Source organism: Tachyglossus aculeatus, chromosome 5 (genome assembly GCF_015852505.1).
Source record: "Tachyglossus aculeatus isolate mTacAcu1 chromosome 5, mTacAcu1.pri, whole genome shotgun sequence".
Lineage (NCBI taxonomy): Eukaryota > Metazoa > Chordata > Mammalia > Monotremata > Tachyglossidae > Tachyglossus > Tachyglossus aculeatus.
This window is the reverse complement of record NC_052070.1, coordinates 29,835,694-29,853,398: the sequence shown is the minus strand read 5'-3', so window position 1 is coordinate 29,853,398 and position 17,705 is coordinate 29,835,694. Positions and strand designations below refer to the sequence as shown.

Below are 17,705 nucleotides of genomic sequence, written 5' to 3'. Positions count from 1 at the left end.
CCAAATGGGGGGAGAGAGAAGCCTGGGAAGTGCTCAAGTGCTCCTGAAGTCCACACTGGTGCCTTGATGCCGGGTGGAGGCTAGAGGAGTCATGCGTCAGAGAGAGGGAATAGTGGAAAGTGAAGCACTTCCAGCTCCTCGCTGAGGAGAGTTTATTTGCCTGCAGTCTGAGACTGGCATTTGTGGCCACCCCCAACACAGGAGGCAGAAGGAGAGAAGGAGCAGGATAAAGTGAAAGATTGTGGGGACGATGTAGGCCAGTGACTTTGCAAGTGCGAAGGTGGTTTTTATATTTGAGGGTGTTAGTAAAAGCTAAACCACCAAACTTTCCATGGCTGACTCTTTTCAACAGCCCCTGCTAATTCTCCTTGATCAGTCAATCGGTCAATCACTGATATCTATTGAGAGCTTATTGTGTGCAGAGCACTGTACTAAACCCTTGGGTGTCATCCCTGCCCTCAAACCCTACGGGCTACAGGGGGAGACAGACAGTGAAGTAGGTTATGGATGGGGGAAATGGTAGAGTATAAGAATATTCTTATAAATATTGTGGGGCTTGGGCTAATATTACAGTGCTTAAGCTCCTGGCACCAGCACTCATCTCCCAGTCCCCTGCCACACCTGAGAGAAGGGTCAGGATAGTAATAACCATAGTAATGATCATATTTGTTCAGCACTTAACCTGAGCCTAACCCTCTGCAAAGTGTTGGGGTAGGTACAAGATAATCAGATCAGTCTCTGGCCCATCTGGGGCCTCAGACTTTGTTTGGTCAGGACTGTCTGACACTTATTCTGAAGGTTTTAATGGCGCTCAGTTCTACATCAGAACAGGCAAGTTCTACGTGTCAGGTTTTCCCTAAAATGAGGTTTCTCAAGAGCACTGCTCTTGCTCAGAGAAGCAGCGTGGCCTAGTGGAAAGATCACAGGCCTAGGACATGGGCTCTAGTTCTGACTCAGCCACTTGTCTGCTATATGGCCTCGGGCAAGTCACTTTACTCTGTGCCTCACTTTCATCTTCTGCATAAGGGGGATGCAATACCTGGTCTCCCTCTGATGTAGACTATGGATTATCTTGTCTCTACCCAGTGAAGTGCTTGGCACATCTACCAATAAATGGAATTTGAGTGCTAACTGTGTGCACTCTCCTAAGCACTTGGGAGAGTACAATATAACAGAGTTGGCAGACATATTCCCTGCTCACAAGGGGTGTACAGCGTAGAGGGACAGACATTAATATAAATGAATAGTAATGATAATAATAATGGTATTTGTTAAGCACTTACTATCTGCCAAGCACTGTTCTAAGCACTGGGGTAGATACAAGGTAGTCAGGTTGTCCCACGTGGGACTCACACTCTTAAGCCCCATTTTACAGATGAGGTAACTGAGGCACAGAGAAGTTTGAGGCTTGCCTAAGGTCACACAGCTAACAAGTGGCTGAGGCGGAATTAGAACCCACTTCCTCTGACGTCCAAGCCCGTGCTCTTGCCACTGAGCCACGCTGCTTATAATGGATATGCCCATAAGGACTGTGGGTATGAGGGAAGGGTGAATAAAGGGAACAAATCCAAGTGACAGGACATTAAGCACACAGTAAGTGCTCAACAAATACCACAATTGGTATTAATTATGTAGCAGTGCATCATAGATATTGGTCGACCTGACAAATTTCATTACCTAGCATAGGGTGTTCACTTAGGACTCCTGGGACTACTTTGCTTTCAGCCCTCAGTTTCTTACTGATGCTCTTGAAAGCTTAAATTGACCATCAGCTGACCCCGGGGGAAAAAAATTGAACAAATTGGATTCCCTCCAAGCAGCACCAGGTTTCTTACAGCTAAGACATGTAAGCCATCATGTTATTGTGCCCAACTAGCTGAAATTTCTAAGTGGTTTGTGGTTTCTTCGCTGTTACGGGGCTCTGCTTGGCAAAGTGCCTTTACCACTCGCTAGCATACAATTTATTGCTTTTAGGGGAAGGAAGAGTTTGCCCTAAAAATGTTATTTCTGCTCCTGTTTTCCCAGTAATAGGGCTGATAACTTGCTGGAAATATAATTGTTGTAGTTAAATGTCTGAGCTCTGTCCTCATATCCAGCACTTTGAACAGTGCTTTGCACATAGTAAGTGCTTAATAAATGCCATCATAATTATATACAGATGCAGGAGGGTGGCTTTCAGCAGCCTGTGAATAGGAGACCGATTAAAAATGATAATAAGTAAATCAATCCATAGTTTAATCATACTGAGCGCCTACTGTGGGCAGAGCACTGTACTAAGCACTTGAGAACATACAATATAACAGACACATTCCCTGCCCTCAACAAGCTGACAGTCTAATCAGAAATGTAATTGGTCATTTCAGCTGCCTTCCCCTCAACCTTTTTTACTGAAGCTACTAAAATAGGCAAAGTTGAGTTACTGATGTTTCAACTCATTGGGGTACCAGCTGGCCTCTGGTAATAACAATAATAATAATAGTGGCATTTATGTGCAAAGCACTTAGTAACCCTAAGCACTTACTATGTGCAAAGCACTGTTCTAAGTGCTGGGTAGGTTACAAGGTGATCAAGTTGTCCCACGGCTCTCACAGTCTTCATCCCCATTTTACAGATGGGGTAATTGAGGCACAGAGAATGTAAGTGACTTGCCCAAAGTCACACAGCTGACAAGTGGAGGAGTTGGGATTTGAACCCATGATCTCTGACTCCAAAGCCCATGCTCTTTCCACTGAGCCACACTGCTTCTCTGGTAGAAGTGCTGGCCAAGACCAAGGAAGGGAGAAGAAAGGGCCTGGAATGACCCCTGAATAACCGAGAGCTGACTGACACTCACTCTCCTATGTAGGCTAAATAATAATAATTGAGGTGTTTGTTAAAGTGTACCATGTGCAAAGCTCTTTGCTAAGAGCAGCAGTAGCAGATCAGACACAATCCCTGTCCCACATAGGACTCACAGTCTAAGAGGGAAGGAGAAGAGGTATCAAATTCTCATTTCACCCTCGAGGAAACTGAGGCACAGAAAAGTTAAGTGACTTGCCCAATGTCACACAGCTGGCAAGTGGCAGAGCTGGGATTAGAACCCAGGTTCTTTGACTCCCATACCTGTTCTTTTTCCACTAGGCCATGCTGGTTCTGCTGAAGGAATGGGTAGGGACTTCAAATGGATGTGCCTTCCCTTACCTTATACCCGTCTTTTCTTCATGAAAATAATGCCAGGGTTCTTTTTATGGGAAGAAGCAAGGAAAGGGGGAACCAGTGCTGGGGAGGATTTGTGGAAACTGGCATTGTGGGCCATGGTGGGTGGACTGAAAAATCATGACAGTTCTCCTGTAAGCCCGTTGTTGGGTAGGGATTGTCTCTGTTGCTGAATTGTACTTTCCAAGCACTTAGTTGAGTGCTCTGCACACAGTAAGCACTCAATAAATACGATTGAATGAATGAATGAGAATAAAAGAGTGTTCTTTCTTTCCCTCCACCTCCAGAGTAACTTCTTACAGAACTTTCTGTCCCTGCCTCTGCCAAAAGGAGGAAATAAAACCTTGAGTCCCCTGGCCGTCCTTTGGCTGAAGTTTCTATTGAATATGTCCTTGGGAGAAGATGGGCAGCATCAGATCCTGAAACTCCCCGGAGGCTTAGACCTGCTGGCAGAGATGAGCAAGTTCAAACCCAAGAGTGGCCCTCCCGTGGCCCTTCTCGTGCTCCACAATATCTGCTTCAGTCCGGCCAATAAGCCCAAGGTCCTAGCCAACGGTAGGTGTTCCAGGAATACCTGTTCTCTCTCTGAGGAGGTGTGCGAGGGACATTTTCCTATGATATTCCGGGGGGATTTTCAAAACAGCCTTCGCGGGGCCCTGGAACTGCAACCCTCACCTTGTCCCCAGTGGATCCCTCGGGCTCTCTGGGAGGACCAAGGCAGGGGGAGAGAGAGGTGGACAGGGTGGCTGATCCTCACTGGATTCCACAGGGAATCAGAAATGACAGGGCCCAGTCCTGGAGCCCCATAAGAGGCAGAAGCAAAGGTATTGGCAGAGGAGGAGGCGACCCAGCAGGAGTTAAGTACCTCTGCCTTGGTCTTCCTCTCCCCTTCTTTCTCAATCCTTTTCTCTGTCTTCTGCTCTATATTTCCCTTGTTTCTGATCTCTGCCCCTTCTTGCTCCTCGTTCCACACCCTCGGTGCTCCGTCTGCCTGCCAAGTTCAGTCTTGTGCTCTGCATGAAGTTGGCCCCCGCCTAAAGGTGGCCTTTTGTATAAGTATAAGGCCTCCTCCAGGAGGCCTTCCCAGACTGAGCCCCGTCCTCCCCCTCTCCATCCCCCCCCGCCCTACCTCCTTCCCTTCCCCACAGCGCCTGTATAAATGTATATATGTTTGTACGTATTTATTACTCTATTTTACGTGTAAATATTTATTCTATTTATTTTATTTTGTTAATATGTTTTGTTTTGTTCTCTGTCTACCCCTTCTAGACTGTGAGCCCACTGTTGGGTAGGGACTGTCTCTATATGTTGCCAACTTGTACTTCCCAAGGGCTTAGTACAGTGCTCTGCACACAGTAAGCGCTCAATAAATACACATGAATGAATGAATAAATGAAAGTATTTGTGTTCCTGAGGAGGGGGTGAGGGTGAGGAAAAAAAGTAGGGCAAAACTCACCTGCACCTCCTCTTCCGCCCCAGGCAGCTCAGCCTGTTCTGCCAGGGTCTGGGCTTTTAAAACTACCTGGGACATCCCCTAGCCCTTCCTTTCTACCACCATCATGCCATGTGCTCCCTTCTGGGGGATGGGGAGGATCCTGCCTGAATGTCTGTAGGCCAGAACCAAGGTGACAGAACCGGCTGACCGTGAAGCCTTAGCAGTATTGAGGATGCCCCTTTTAGTGGGGCCCAAGTAGCCATGCAATCCCAGGCTAATATGGGGGAGCTTCAGTGCTGCCGATGGAAGGGATGGTTGTCAGGGCCCTGGACCTACCAGGCCATGGTCTGCTTCTTTCATTCTCCTTGCCATCCGAGGGCTCTAGCCCTCAAGGTCGTGGCTTCTGCAGGATAGTCAATCAAAATCGACAGCTGTGCCCACCCGCCATGATGAATTAATAGTTCCAAAAAGGGTGGGAGGGGTGTGTGTGTGTATGTATGTATGTGGGTTCCTGGCAGCCAGGGTAGCTGTGCAGTATGGGAGCTAACTTGCTAATGCCCATATCTTCATTCTTCCTCAGAGAGGGTTGTCTCCGTGCTATCCGCCTGTCTTGAAAGCAAGAGTCGAAGTGCCCAGACCATTGGAGCAGCCGCGCTGTGGGCCCTGCTCCATAATTATCAGAAGGTCAGTGTGTGCCTTGAGGGGAAGTCGAGTCATTTCACAAGCTCCCAGAATATCCGAGGGAAACTGGACGTAAGCTCAAAAGGAACACCGGTGGCTGCATCTGCAGGCCTCCCCTCAGTTGGTAAACCAAAGATCAGTTTTACCGAATGGGGTCGTAAAGGTTTGGTTGTACCACATCTGATTAAATGGTTGCTGACGCTAACTCCATGGCACTCTACCCATCCTTCCCAAATTCTCTCCCATAAACTTTCTGTGGTAACCCAACTTCTACAGGAACACACACCCTTTCTTCAAATAGTTGAGATCAATGATGAGTCCATTTTCCCCACTTCTTTCAGTCTTCCCTGTTTTCTTTAGAAAATACCAACAGACATGGTCTCACACCCAGGGGAGATGGCAGTCTGTGGGGAGACTATGCGGGGAGAGGGAAGGAGTCGGGAGGGATGAGCTATGTTTGGGATGAAAGGGAGTCTTGAGGGGAGGTACCTCTGGAGCCAAATCTATGGAAGCAAAGGGGAGTGAGGTGGGAAGCTTAGTACAGGGAGAAGCTGCATAGCATAGTGGATAGAGCACAGGCCTGGGAATCAGAAGGACTTGGGTTCTAATCCAGCTCCGCCACTTGTCTGCTATATGACCTTGGCCAAGTCACTTCACTTCTCGGTGCCTCAGTTACCTCATCTGTGTAATGGGGATTGAGACTGTAAGCCTCACATGGGACAAAGGACTGTGTCCAACCTGATTTGCTCATATCCACCCCCATGCTTAGTACAGTGTCCAGCACATAGTAAGCACTAAACAAATACTGTTTTTGAGCAGCAGCGTGGCTTAGTGGAAAGAGCACAGGCTTGGGAGTCAGAGGTCTTGGGTTCTAATCCCGGCTACTCCACTTGTCAGCTATGTGACCTTGGGCAAGCCACTTAACTTCTCTGTGCCTCAGTTACCTCATCTGTAAAATGGGGATTAAGACTGTGAGCCCCAAGTGGGACAACCTAATTACCTTGTATCTCCCCTAGTGCTTAGAACAGTACTTGGCACATAGTAAGTGCTTAACAAATACTATCACATTATTATTATTGTTATTATTATTACAGTGCTCTGTACACAGTAATGCTCAATAAGTACCTTTGATTGAAGGGGAAAAGTGTCAGGACCCCAGTTTAGGGGAATAGAAGAGGAAGGATAGGGCTTGGGGAGGAGAAAAGTGAGAGAACCATCCATTACATGAACTGTCCAGTTGCCCAACCTGGGCTTGTCCTTGTATTCAGGGTTTTGCCTGAAGGGGAAGATGATTGCATGTGGAGTCAATAAATCAGTCAGTGGTATTTATTAATCCCTTACTGTGTGCAGAGCACTGCACTAACACTTGCAAGAGTGCAATGCAGTAGAGTGGGTAGACTCGATTAAAGTGGAGGGATGGAGTTACTCTGTTCTGTGTCTTTTGCAGGCCAAAGCAACTTTGAAAAACCCATTACTAAAAAGAAGAGTGGATGAGGCTTATTCTTTGGCAAAGGAAAGTAAGTTTTATGATTGAAAATATATTATTGTGGCCGGAGGAGGGGGTGAACATTGGGAAAGAGCCTCATTTTCCTCCTCCTCCGTTGTCTCCCATAAGAAGGACTCCAGCCAGCTCTTAAAATGTCCCCCTTCTGCCTTTGTCTTGGACTTTATCCCTTCCTTTCTTAAAAATACTCTTTCTCACCTAACTCCCCGGTCAGTGCTATTTCTGGGCTTCCACTGTACTCTACCTCGTTTCTGTCTGCCTTTAAACATGCTCCAGTCTCCCTCTTCTTGATAATGCTCTCCATTGACTCCAGCAGCACACCCTGGAGTTACTGCCCCATTTCTGTCCAAACTCCTGGGATGGGCCCTGCAAATACTGCCTCTGCTTCCTCTCTGCCAACTCTCTTCTTGACCCCCTGCAATCTGGAATTCATCTTTTCCACTCTGTTGATACCTCACACAACATTGTCTCCACAGAGGTCATTCTGGCTAAATTTAATGGTCTCTACTTGGTCCTCAGCCTCTCAATGAGGGGGAGCTGAGTTTGGGGAAGGTCTCTTGGAGGAGGTGCACCTGCAGTAGGACTTTGAAGGGGGGAAATGAGGATTCTAAAACCATTCTCAATCTTAAAGCTTGGCTTAGAGGAAAGAACATGGGCCTAAAAGCCAGGAGACCTGATGAGTATGAGTGTCAACTCTGCCATTAATAATAATAATAACTATTATTATTAGTGATGGCATTTGTTAAGTGCTTACTATGTGCCAAGCACTGTTCTAAGCGCTGAGGGGGATACAGGGTAATCAGATTGTCCCACATGGGGCTCACAGTCTTAATTCCCATTTTACAGATGAGGGAACTGAGGCACAGGGAAGGTAAGTGACATGCCCAAAGTCACACAGCTAACAAGTGGCAGAGCCGGGATTAGAACCCATGACCTCTGATTCCCAAGCCCAGGCTCGTTCCACTAAGCCACGCTGCTTCTCTAAGCATTGGCATGAGTGGACCTGGGGCAAGTCAGTTAACCTCCCTGGCCCTCAGGTTTTTCATCTGTAAAATGGGAATGAGGTAGATTGTGAGCTTCGTATGGGACAGGAACAATTTCTGATCTAATAACCTTGTATCTTACCCCAGTTATCTGCATATTAGTAAATACTTAATAAATAGCCATCATAACAGTAATGATTATTAAAGACCATTTATTAAAACAGCGTATTTGTTTGAGATGGTTTGGACTTATTTCTGTCTTTTAGCGATCCTGGACCCAGATGTAAACCCTCTAAATGCCTACCACCTCAAATGTCTGGAGAACCTGGCGCAGCTCCTCGCTGTGTGAGCCTGCTGTCCGTGGCCCCTGAGAGAGTATTTACCGAAGAGAGGATGCTGGGAACCTTGAGTTTCTGCAGGCCGAGGCTCCATGAGAGAGGAAAAAATTGACGTGCACACTCCGGCTAAGAGGGGGGCTAAGCTGACTGGACTCATCCTGCCGAACGATTGCCCGGCAGTGCAGTGGGATAGGTGGCTGGAGGGACCGGACGAAGACTTCCGAGAAGACCGGGGACGTGGAAGAAAAATGGGAATAAGCACTCAAAAGTGAACATTTCTGTGTGAGAAACTATTTTTAATAGTATTTATCCAAATAAAAATTATTTTTGGAATCATAACTGGAGGCATGTTCTTGTCAAGTGGAATGTGTCTGTTTATTGTTATGTTGTACTCTTCCAAGCATTTAGTACAGTAAACGCTGCACACAATAAGCACTCAATAAATATGAATGAATGAAAGGAAACACACCAAATTTTGGACTAAGTGGGGGATGGTATGAAACCTGTACTGGCCGTCTCTGATACACAGAGCAAGAAGAGCCTGAATGTATTGTGATTTTCTTGATTTGGAAGACAATTTCAATTATATTCAGCACTAACTTTCATGCTTCAGGCCATATTTATTGTCCTAAGTCAGGCTTTTTATTGGACCCAATTAGAAACTAACGCAGGGGTCATAGAGTAGATGGAGGGCAGACCTGTGAGGGTCAGAAAATTCCAGTGGCTTTATTCTTTGCTGGAGGCAATGATTTTGGAGGACTGGTTATCGTGAATCGGCTTGTGAATGAGTGGGAATAGCTGGATGGAAAATCTAACAGTGTTTCTAATCTGCTTGCCAAGAGAGCTCTCCAATGTGGTCTACTAGTTCTTGTTTTCATATAACCATTGTTACTAGGCAAGGCACATCACCCACCAAACATCACCTTGTCTGGGTCTGCATGGGGCATATATATGGTTATAAAAATCCTGTGTGGAACTAAGTGTTCATGGTCCACTGTGCAGCTAAGACCAACATTTTTGGAGCTGTTTGCTGCTATTGTCATCTACAAGCTCTGCTCCAGGACTGCCACTTCCCACCTTTCCACTACCACTGAGGGCCCCAGAGGCAGCCCCAGAACACAGGCAGGGTGGTGGCTGGGGGGGAGAGGGGGCTGTGGGAGTGTCCCAGTCCCCTCTGGTCACTGCCGTCAATCAGGCAGAGCCCCAGGCGAGCTGGGAAGTGCCCATAGGGATGCAGTCTCATGGCAGAAATGTGCTGGTTGATGAACGCAACCCAGGCCTCTTTAGATCATTCATGCTCAAATACACCCAAACTAGTCAGTAGCAAATTTTCTGTTAGAATTTATTCATTCATTCATTCATTCATTCAATCCTATTTATTGAGCATTTTCTGTGTGCAAAACACTGTACCAAGTTCTTGGAAGAGTACAATATAACAATAGACCTTTAATATTGTTAGTTCCATAAAGATACGGACAAAATCCACGATTCTTTTTTCAGTCAACCTTTAGCTTCTTCCCAGCCCAAGGTAACTGGGGAGTTTGTCTCTCGTGACTATTTCTGTGGCATTGCCAGGATATGAAACGCCCTTATTGGACAACACAGAACTTCTAGAATTACTATAAAGATTCAACTTTGTGACCACACGTGAAATTCCAGCCGCTCTTCCTTCTGACTCGACAGCCTCACTATCTTTACACAGCGAGACACTACCACTATCATGAGGCTTTTTGTTCCAGTGTTCATGATTAAAATGGCAACAGGAAAACCCAGTGGACCACAATAAACTGAACGATGTTTTCCTATTCCCCCACTGAATGCCCACCACTTTCAAGTTACTCACATGAAAGTCTATCCTGTTATACCTCAGACTTTATTCCCAATTTTAAGTTCCCCAGTTCTTGTTAATTTAATTCAACTGTGTGTTTGTTCTATGTGAAGCCGAAAGGACCTGGTAGTGGTAGTAGTCATCGTAGGAATTACGTATATTTAGTGCCTCAGTTGGTCCAGAGCCCTCTGCTAAGCACTTGGGAAACTCATAAAATGGGAGTGACACATTCCTTGCCCTCAAGGAGTTTACAGTCTTAACAGGGGAGACAAACATTAAATATTTATAATTTGAGTGGTCAAAATAATTTGAGCAGGCATATATGTAATAAGTGAGAAGCAGCATGGCCTAGTGGATAGAACCTGGACCTGAGAGTCAGTTGGACCTGGATTCTAATCCTGGGCTCCACCACTTGTTTTCTGTGTGACCTTGGGCTAGTCATTTCTCTGTACCTAGTTACTGCATCTGTGCAATGTGGATTAAGACTGCGAGCCCCATGTGGGACATGCATTGTGTCCAACCTGTTTAGCTTGGTCTACCCCAGTGCTTATTACAGTGCCTGGTACGTAGTAAGCGCTTAACAATACCATAAAAGAAGTGTGAGAGTAGTCTGCCTGGATGGTATGACTCAGGGTGCTGGAAAATTAATTAGGGAAAGTTTGTTGTAGGAGGTGAGATGTTAGGAGGGATTTGAATGTGAGGGGTGAGAGAGTTCTGAGTCGGGGGAACAGCATGAGCAAAGGGCCAGAGGCAAGAGAATCAAGACAAGATAGGGCTAGAAGGCTGGCTGGAGGAGGAAGCAAGATGGTGAACCGGGGAAGAGCAGGTGAAGACAGAAGATAAGTGGGACAAGAACTTGTGGGTGTCCCAGTTTTCTTAGCAGGATACTGTTGTTACCTGGAAATGAGGGGGTGCTGGTGGCACTATTGTACTTAGCATGGTCTAGTGGAAAAATCATGGGCTTGGGAGTTGGAGGACCTGGGTTCTAATCCAGCTCCGCCACTTGTCTGCTGTATGACCTTGGATCAGTCGCTTCATTTTTCTGTGCCTCAGTTATCTCTTCTGTGAAATGAGGGTTAAAAGTGTGAGCCCCATGTGGGACATGAACTGTATGCAATCACTTGTCAACCCCAGCACTTAGTATAGTGTCTGGCACATAGTAAGCACCACCACTTGTCTGCTGGGTGGCCTTGGGTAAGTGACTTCACTTCTCTGTGCCTCAGTTACCTCATCTGTAAAATGGGAATTAAGACTGTGAGCTCAATATGGGACGGGGACTGTGTCCAACGTTATTTGCTTTTATCCACCCCAGCACTTAGTACAGTGCCTGCCATGTAGTAAGTGCCTAACGAATACCACAATTATTATTATTATTAGCAATAATAGTAATAATAACCATTTAAAAAACTCTATAATTCATTCCCAGCACTGTCAAATTGTTGTCAACAGCTCTAGCTGGATTTTTAACAATTTAAATAACCAAAGCATAATTACTAATTTCTGTTATCGCTGCTACTGGCATTATTTTGAATGAGACTGCAAGTCGAGTGAAGAGGAGAGAAATGACTAAAAGGTTAATTTTTTACAAGATACCACCTCTAGGAGAGTCAAAGCCTTTTGTCTTCTTGCTCCTTTGAGCAAGCATCATACTAAGAACATAGCTGAAGAGAAAATAATAGACTTCTGAGGAGGTTGATAATCCTGGTTTGTCAACAACCATTGTACCAGTTTTAGAAATCATTTCTACCTGAATTACTGGTGACTCAGGTAGTGGAGCAAAATCACATCTTTGTAATAACTGCCAGGAGCAATGAAATTGTTGTCAAATGCACAGTAAACCAGGTTGGCCGATTGAAACTGGAAGAATGAAAATGCAAACTGAATTGTGACACTGTATACCCTAGACGGAAAGGCACAATGTTTCCTAATTCCTAATGTTTCCAGCCGCCCTGTTGACAGAATGTGGACATTTGCCATCAGTGTGGCATCGCCTGACTCTGCAAACCCAATTTATCTCTTCCTCTCAGGACTGCTGCCCGAGGCTCAAACAAAAGTAATGCCACAAGAAGAACGCAAGAAGTAGTAGTGGCAGCATTTATTGAACACCCACGTAGTGCAGTGCTCTATACTAGGCACTTGGGAGCTACAGAAAACTAGGTGACATGTTCTGTTCCCATAAGGAGCTTAAAATCGAACCAGGAGACAAAAATAAAAAGAGTTACAAGATTGAGAAGTATCAAAGCAATCTGTAATAATAATGATAATAATGGCATTTGTTAAGCGCTTACTATGTGCAAAGCACTGTTCTAAGTGCTGGGTAGATTACAAAGTGATCAGGTTGTCCCACTGGGGGCTCACAATCTTAATCCCCATTTTACAGATGAGGTAACAGCACAGAGAAGTTAAGTGACTTGCCCAAAGTCACACAGCTGACAATTAGCAGAGCAGGGATTTGAACCCATGATCCCTGACTCCCAAGCCCGTGCTCTTTCCACTGTACTAGTACTATGTACAATGATTACTGCATCAGGCTCCTCTCTGATCTCCCATCCTCCTGTCTCTCCCCACTTCAATCCATACTTCACACCGCTGCCCAGATCGTCTTTGTGCAGAAACGCTCTGGGCAGGTTACTCCCCTCCTCAAAAATCTCCAGTGGCTACCAATCAACCTACACATCAGGCAGAAACTCCTCACCCTTGGCTTCAAGGCTCTCCATCACCTCGCCCCCTCCTACCTCACCTCCCTTCTCTCCTTCTACAGCACAGCCCGCACCCTCCACTCCTCTGCCGCTAATCTCCTCACCAGGCCTTGTTCTCGCCTGTCCCTCCATCGACCCCAGGCCCACGTCATCCCCCTGGCTTGGAATGCCCTCCCTCCGCAAATCTGCCAAGCTGGCTCTCTTCCTCCCTTCAAATCCCTACTGAGAGCTCACCTCCTCCAGGAGGCCTTCCCAGACTGAACCCCCTCCTTCCTCCCCCTCCTCCCCATCCCCCACTTACCTTCTTCCCCTCCTCACAGCACCTGTATGTATGTATATATGTTTGTACGTATTTATTACTCTATTTTATTTGTACATATTTATTCTATTTTTTTAACTTTGTTAATATGTTTTGTTTTGTTCTCTGTCTCCCCCTTCTAGACTGTGAGCCCGCTGTTGGGTAGGGACCATCTCTTGCCAACTTGTACTTCCCAAGCGCTTAGTACAGTGCTCTGCACACAGTAAGTGCTCAATAAATACGATTGAATGAATGAATGTACTAGTACTAGTATGTACTAATATGTACTAGTGCTAAAGGGAGTGTAAATAACTTTCTAAGTGGCTGTGGCTAAGTGCCTTAATCCATGGTATTTATTGGCTGTGAATTATGTTCAGAGCTCTGTATTAAGCATTTCGGAGAGTACAATACAATAGAGTTGATAGGTACGTTTCCTGCCCACAAGGAGCATACAGTCTAGAGGAGAAGACAAATATGAAATAAATTACAGAGATATACTGGCTTTAAAGCACTTCTCCACCTTGCCCCCTCCTATCTCACCTCGCTTCTCTCCTTCTACTTATTTATTTATTTATTTATTTATTTATTTATTTATTTATTTTACTTGTACATTTCTATCCTATTTATTTTATTTTGTTGGTATGTTTGGTTTTGTTCTCTGTCTCCCCCTTTTAGACTGTGAGCCCACTGTTGGGTAGGGACTGTCTCTATGTGTTGCCAATTTGTACTTCCCAAGCGCTTAGTACAGTGCTCTGCACATAGTAAGCGCTCAATAAATACGATTGATTGATTGATTGATTGATTGATTCTACAACCCGGCCTGGATACTTAGCTCCTCTGGTTGCTAACCTTCTCACTGTGCCTCGCTCTCACCTGTCTCACCGCTGGCCTGCATCCTGCCTCTGGCCTGGAATGCCCTCCCTCCTCAAATCCCCCCTTCAGAGCCTTATTGAAGGCACATCTCCTCCAAGAGGCCTTCCCAGACTAAGCCCCCACTTTTCTTCATCTCCCCCTCCCTTCTGCGCCACCCTGACCTACTCCCTTTGCTCTTCCCCTCACCCCCAGCCCCATAACACTTATGTATATATCTGTAATTTTATTTATTTGTATTGTCTGTCTCCCCACCTCTAGACTGTGAGCTCATTGTGGGCAAGGATTGTCACTGTTTGTTGTTGTATTGTACTTTCTCAAGCACTTAGTACAGTGCTCTGCACAGAGTAAGCACTAAATAAATGCATTTGAATGAACGAATGAATGAATGAATATAAGTGCTGTAGGGCTGAGGGTGGAGTAAAGATCAAGTTCTTCAAGACTTTGCCTTGGGATGATATAGCTCAGTGTGCTGGGGAATGAACTGAAGAAAGCTTGTTGGAGGAGGCGAGATTTTGGGGAGAATTTGAACGTGGGGAGAGCTGCGGTCTGTCGGATTTGGGGAGGAAGGGAGTGGAAGGGAGGGAGGGCGAGAAAGATGGTAGGACCAGCTCTTCCCTGACTCCTGCCATTGTGGCAGAGAAGCCCCCTCCCCCCGTGTATGAATGGAAGAGAGGGGCACTTACCTGCCTTTTTATTAGCAGGTGAGCTAATAAACTGTAAGCTCATTGTGGGCAAGGAACGTGTCTACCAACTCCGTTATATTGTACTCTTCCAAGTGCTTAGGACGGTGCTCTGAACACAGTAAATGCTCAATAAATAGAGAAGCAGTGTTGACTAGTGGATAGAGCATGGGCCTGGGACTCAAAAGAACCGTTATTTTGTTGGATAGTACTTGTTAACCGCTTACTATGTGCCAAACACTGTTCTAAGTGCTGGGTAAAGTGCAAGTCAATTAGGTCGGACACAGTCCCTGGCCCGCATGGAGTTCATAGCCTTAAGTGGGAGGGAGGACAGGTATTGAATTTCCATTTTACCGTTGAGGAAACTGAGGCACTGAGAAGTGAGTGATCTGCCCAGGGTAAAACAAGTAGCATGGCATAGTGAATAGAGCACGGACCAAGGAGTCAGAAGGTCATGGGTTCTAATCCCGGCTCCACCACTGGTCTGCTGTGTGACCTTGAGCAAGTCACTTCACTTCTTTGTGCCTCAGTTGCCTCATTTGTAAAATGGGGATTGACAATGTGAGCCCCACATGGGACAGGGACTATGCCCAATCTGATTTGCTTGTATAATAATGATGGCATTTTATTAAATGCTTACTATGTGCAAAACACTGTTCTGAATGCTGGGGAGGTTGCAAAGTGATCAGGTTGTCCCACGGGGAGCTCACAGTCTTAATCCCCATTTTACAAATGAGGTAACTGAGGCACAGAGAAGTGAAGTGACTTGCCCAAAGTCACACAGCTGACAATTGGCAGAGCTGGGATTTGAACCCATGACCTCTGACTCCAAAGCCCGTGCTCTTTCCACTGAGCCATGCTGCACCCCAGCATTTAGTTCAGTGCCTGTACATAGTAACCGCTTAACAAATGCCATTATCATTATTATTATTATTATAACACACCTAGCAGTTGGCAGAGTGATTGGCAGACTTGGGATTAGAACCCAGGTCCTCTAATTCCCAGGCCCAGGCTCGTTCCACTTGACCATGCTGCTTCCCTACTAGGCCATGCTGCTTCTTTGGGTTCTAATCCTGGCTCTGCCACTTGTCTTCTGTGTGACCTTCAAGTCACTTCTCTATTCCTCAGTTACCTCATCTGTAAAATGGTGATTAAGATTGTGGGACACGGTCTGTGTCCAACCTGATTACTTTGTATCTATCCCAGTGCTTAGTACAGTGCCTGGCACATAGTAAGCACTTAACAAATACCATTAAAAAATAAATACAATTGATTGATTATTTGATTGATTGATAGCATGCTAGCAAAATTTGTGGTAGCCTCTCACCGAGAAAGGAGTGGTGTGATGCCTGAAGTCTGTCTCGTCCAAATCATCTTTTTCTACCCCTTTAGACTGTAAGTTTGTCACAGGCAGGGAACATCTCTGCTAATTCTCTTGTTCCTACTCTCTCAAGCGCTTATTACAATGCTCTGCACAGAGTAAATGCTCCATAAATACCATTGATTGATTGATTGATCTTTAGCTTGCCTATTTTACTATTGGTATCTTAGAAATTTAACCTATGCGCAAAGGCGCATAGTAAGTGCCTAATAAATGCCATTATTATTATTATTATTATTTATTCAATTATTTTCTAGTGAGCCTTATGTGGGACAGGGACTGTGTCTGACCTGATTATCTTGTATCTACCCCAGCAGTTAGTACAGTGCTTGTCACATAGTAAGCACTTAATTATTATTATATTAATTATATTATATTATATCATATCATATCATATTATATTTATTATATATTATTATATTATATTATATTATATTAATTATATTAATTATATTATATTATATATTTTATTAGGGTTCAGCCTTTATTTAGATTTTAGGCCATTTTGGTGCAGGGACTGGTTCTGAATTGGTTTTCCGGTCATCTCCCCAGAGTGTGATGCACTGCCTCACCCATTACAAACGTTTGATTCTATTAATGATAATTATGTAAAGTTGGTAAATGATTGCACCCCCAATGATTATTGCTGGACCTCCAGGAGTAATAGCTGTGGTATCTGTTGAGCATTATCAGGGATTGGGGTAGATACAGTATTGAGCACTTACTGTGTGCAGAGCACTGTACTAAGCACTTGGAAAGTACAATTTGGCAACAGATAGAGACAATCATCAACTGAGGACATTGGAATGAGGGTGTTGCTTTTCCTTCTGGGATAACAATAATGGCACTCTAACGAAAAATATATATAAACTCCTGGAAAAATTTTCCTAGTTCCCTCATTTTTCTGTTGGCCCTTGGGATCAGCTGTAAACAGAATTATGATTTATCCTGACTACCAAGATCCTTAGATGTAGATAGTTGGGTTTCACAAAGTGGAATTTTGGGGTGCTATGAAGGACTGTGCCTTATCAGAGATGAGATTTGATTTCCAGTCTTTAGAAGACAAAGCCATGAGGGGCTCCATGGGGGCTGACTGAGCCTTAATGATATCCTTGGGAGTAGGAAGATGAGCCAAAAGTCATAGAATCTTGTGATTCTAGCACTCAGCAGCCAGCTCTAGGACTCATTATGATCCTGCCACAAACACACAAATATTTTCAACTCCTTTGAACTCGATGGAACTGCATTCTAGAAACCTCTCTCAGGGATCAGCAAATTCGGGAATATTTTAAAGATTTTCCTTAAAAGATAAATGCAGAAGCGGAGAATAAATTCCTCACTGAAGGAAAGGTAAGCCAAAATGTGCGTAGACAAGCCCTTTTATTTTATATTTTTGGCTTTTTCCTTGCTCTTTTAGTACTGATCACAGGGCTTTCTTGTGAATCCTGTTTTGTTCCATCCAGATTTGTAATACCATCAAAAATTTCCTGTTATAAATTCTTGGCAATGCTGAATAAAGTGAGAAAAAGAGAGCTTCCATTTTGGATAGTTCATTAGAGCAATCTTGTTTTGGATCATAAACTGAGCAGATTTAATACGGGGATGAGACTGACTATAAAATGCCAAGATGTTACTTTTAATTGCTCTCTGACCCTACCCGTGAAGAATAAATTGCAAAGAATCTCAATGTTATGTGACTGATTCTAGGTTTGAATTCACCTCCCTTAGTGATGTTTTTCTTAAACTGAAAATTGTGAAACATAATTAGCTGGAAAGGCATCATTTTCCCAGATGGAAAAATCTATTGGAT

The 17,705-nt window shown here is 44.8% G+C and overlaps 1 protein-coding gene across 1 annotated transcript in view; it reads left to right on the top strand.

The window, feature by feature from the left end:
* The window catches only part of RTTN (rotatin), a 206,026-nt gene extending 197,567 nt beyond the window's left edge, over window positions 1-8,459 (top strand). The window contains exons 46-49 of the mRNA XM_038746402.1: window positions 3,483-3,750; window positions 5,211-5,314; window positions 6,759-6,828; window positions 8,065-8,459. Of these exons, the coding sequence (XP_038602330.1) occupies window positions 3,483-3,750; window positions 5,211-5,314; window positions 6,759-6,828; window positions 8,065-8,147 (525 nt within the window). The 3' untranslated portion in view covers window positions 8,148-8,459. The remainder of the gene's footprint in view (window positions 1-3,482; window positions 3,751-5,210; window positions 5,315-6,758; window positions 6,829-8,064) is intronic.
* The last annotated feature ends 9,246 nt before the right edge of the window (window positions 8,460-17,705 follow it).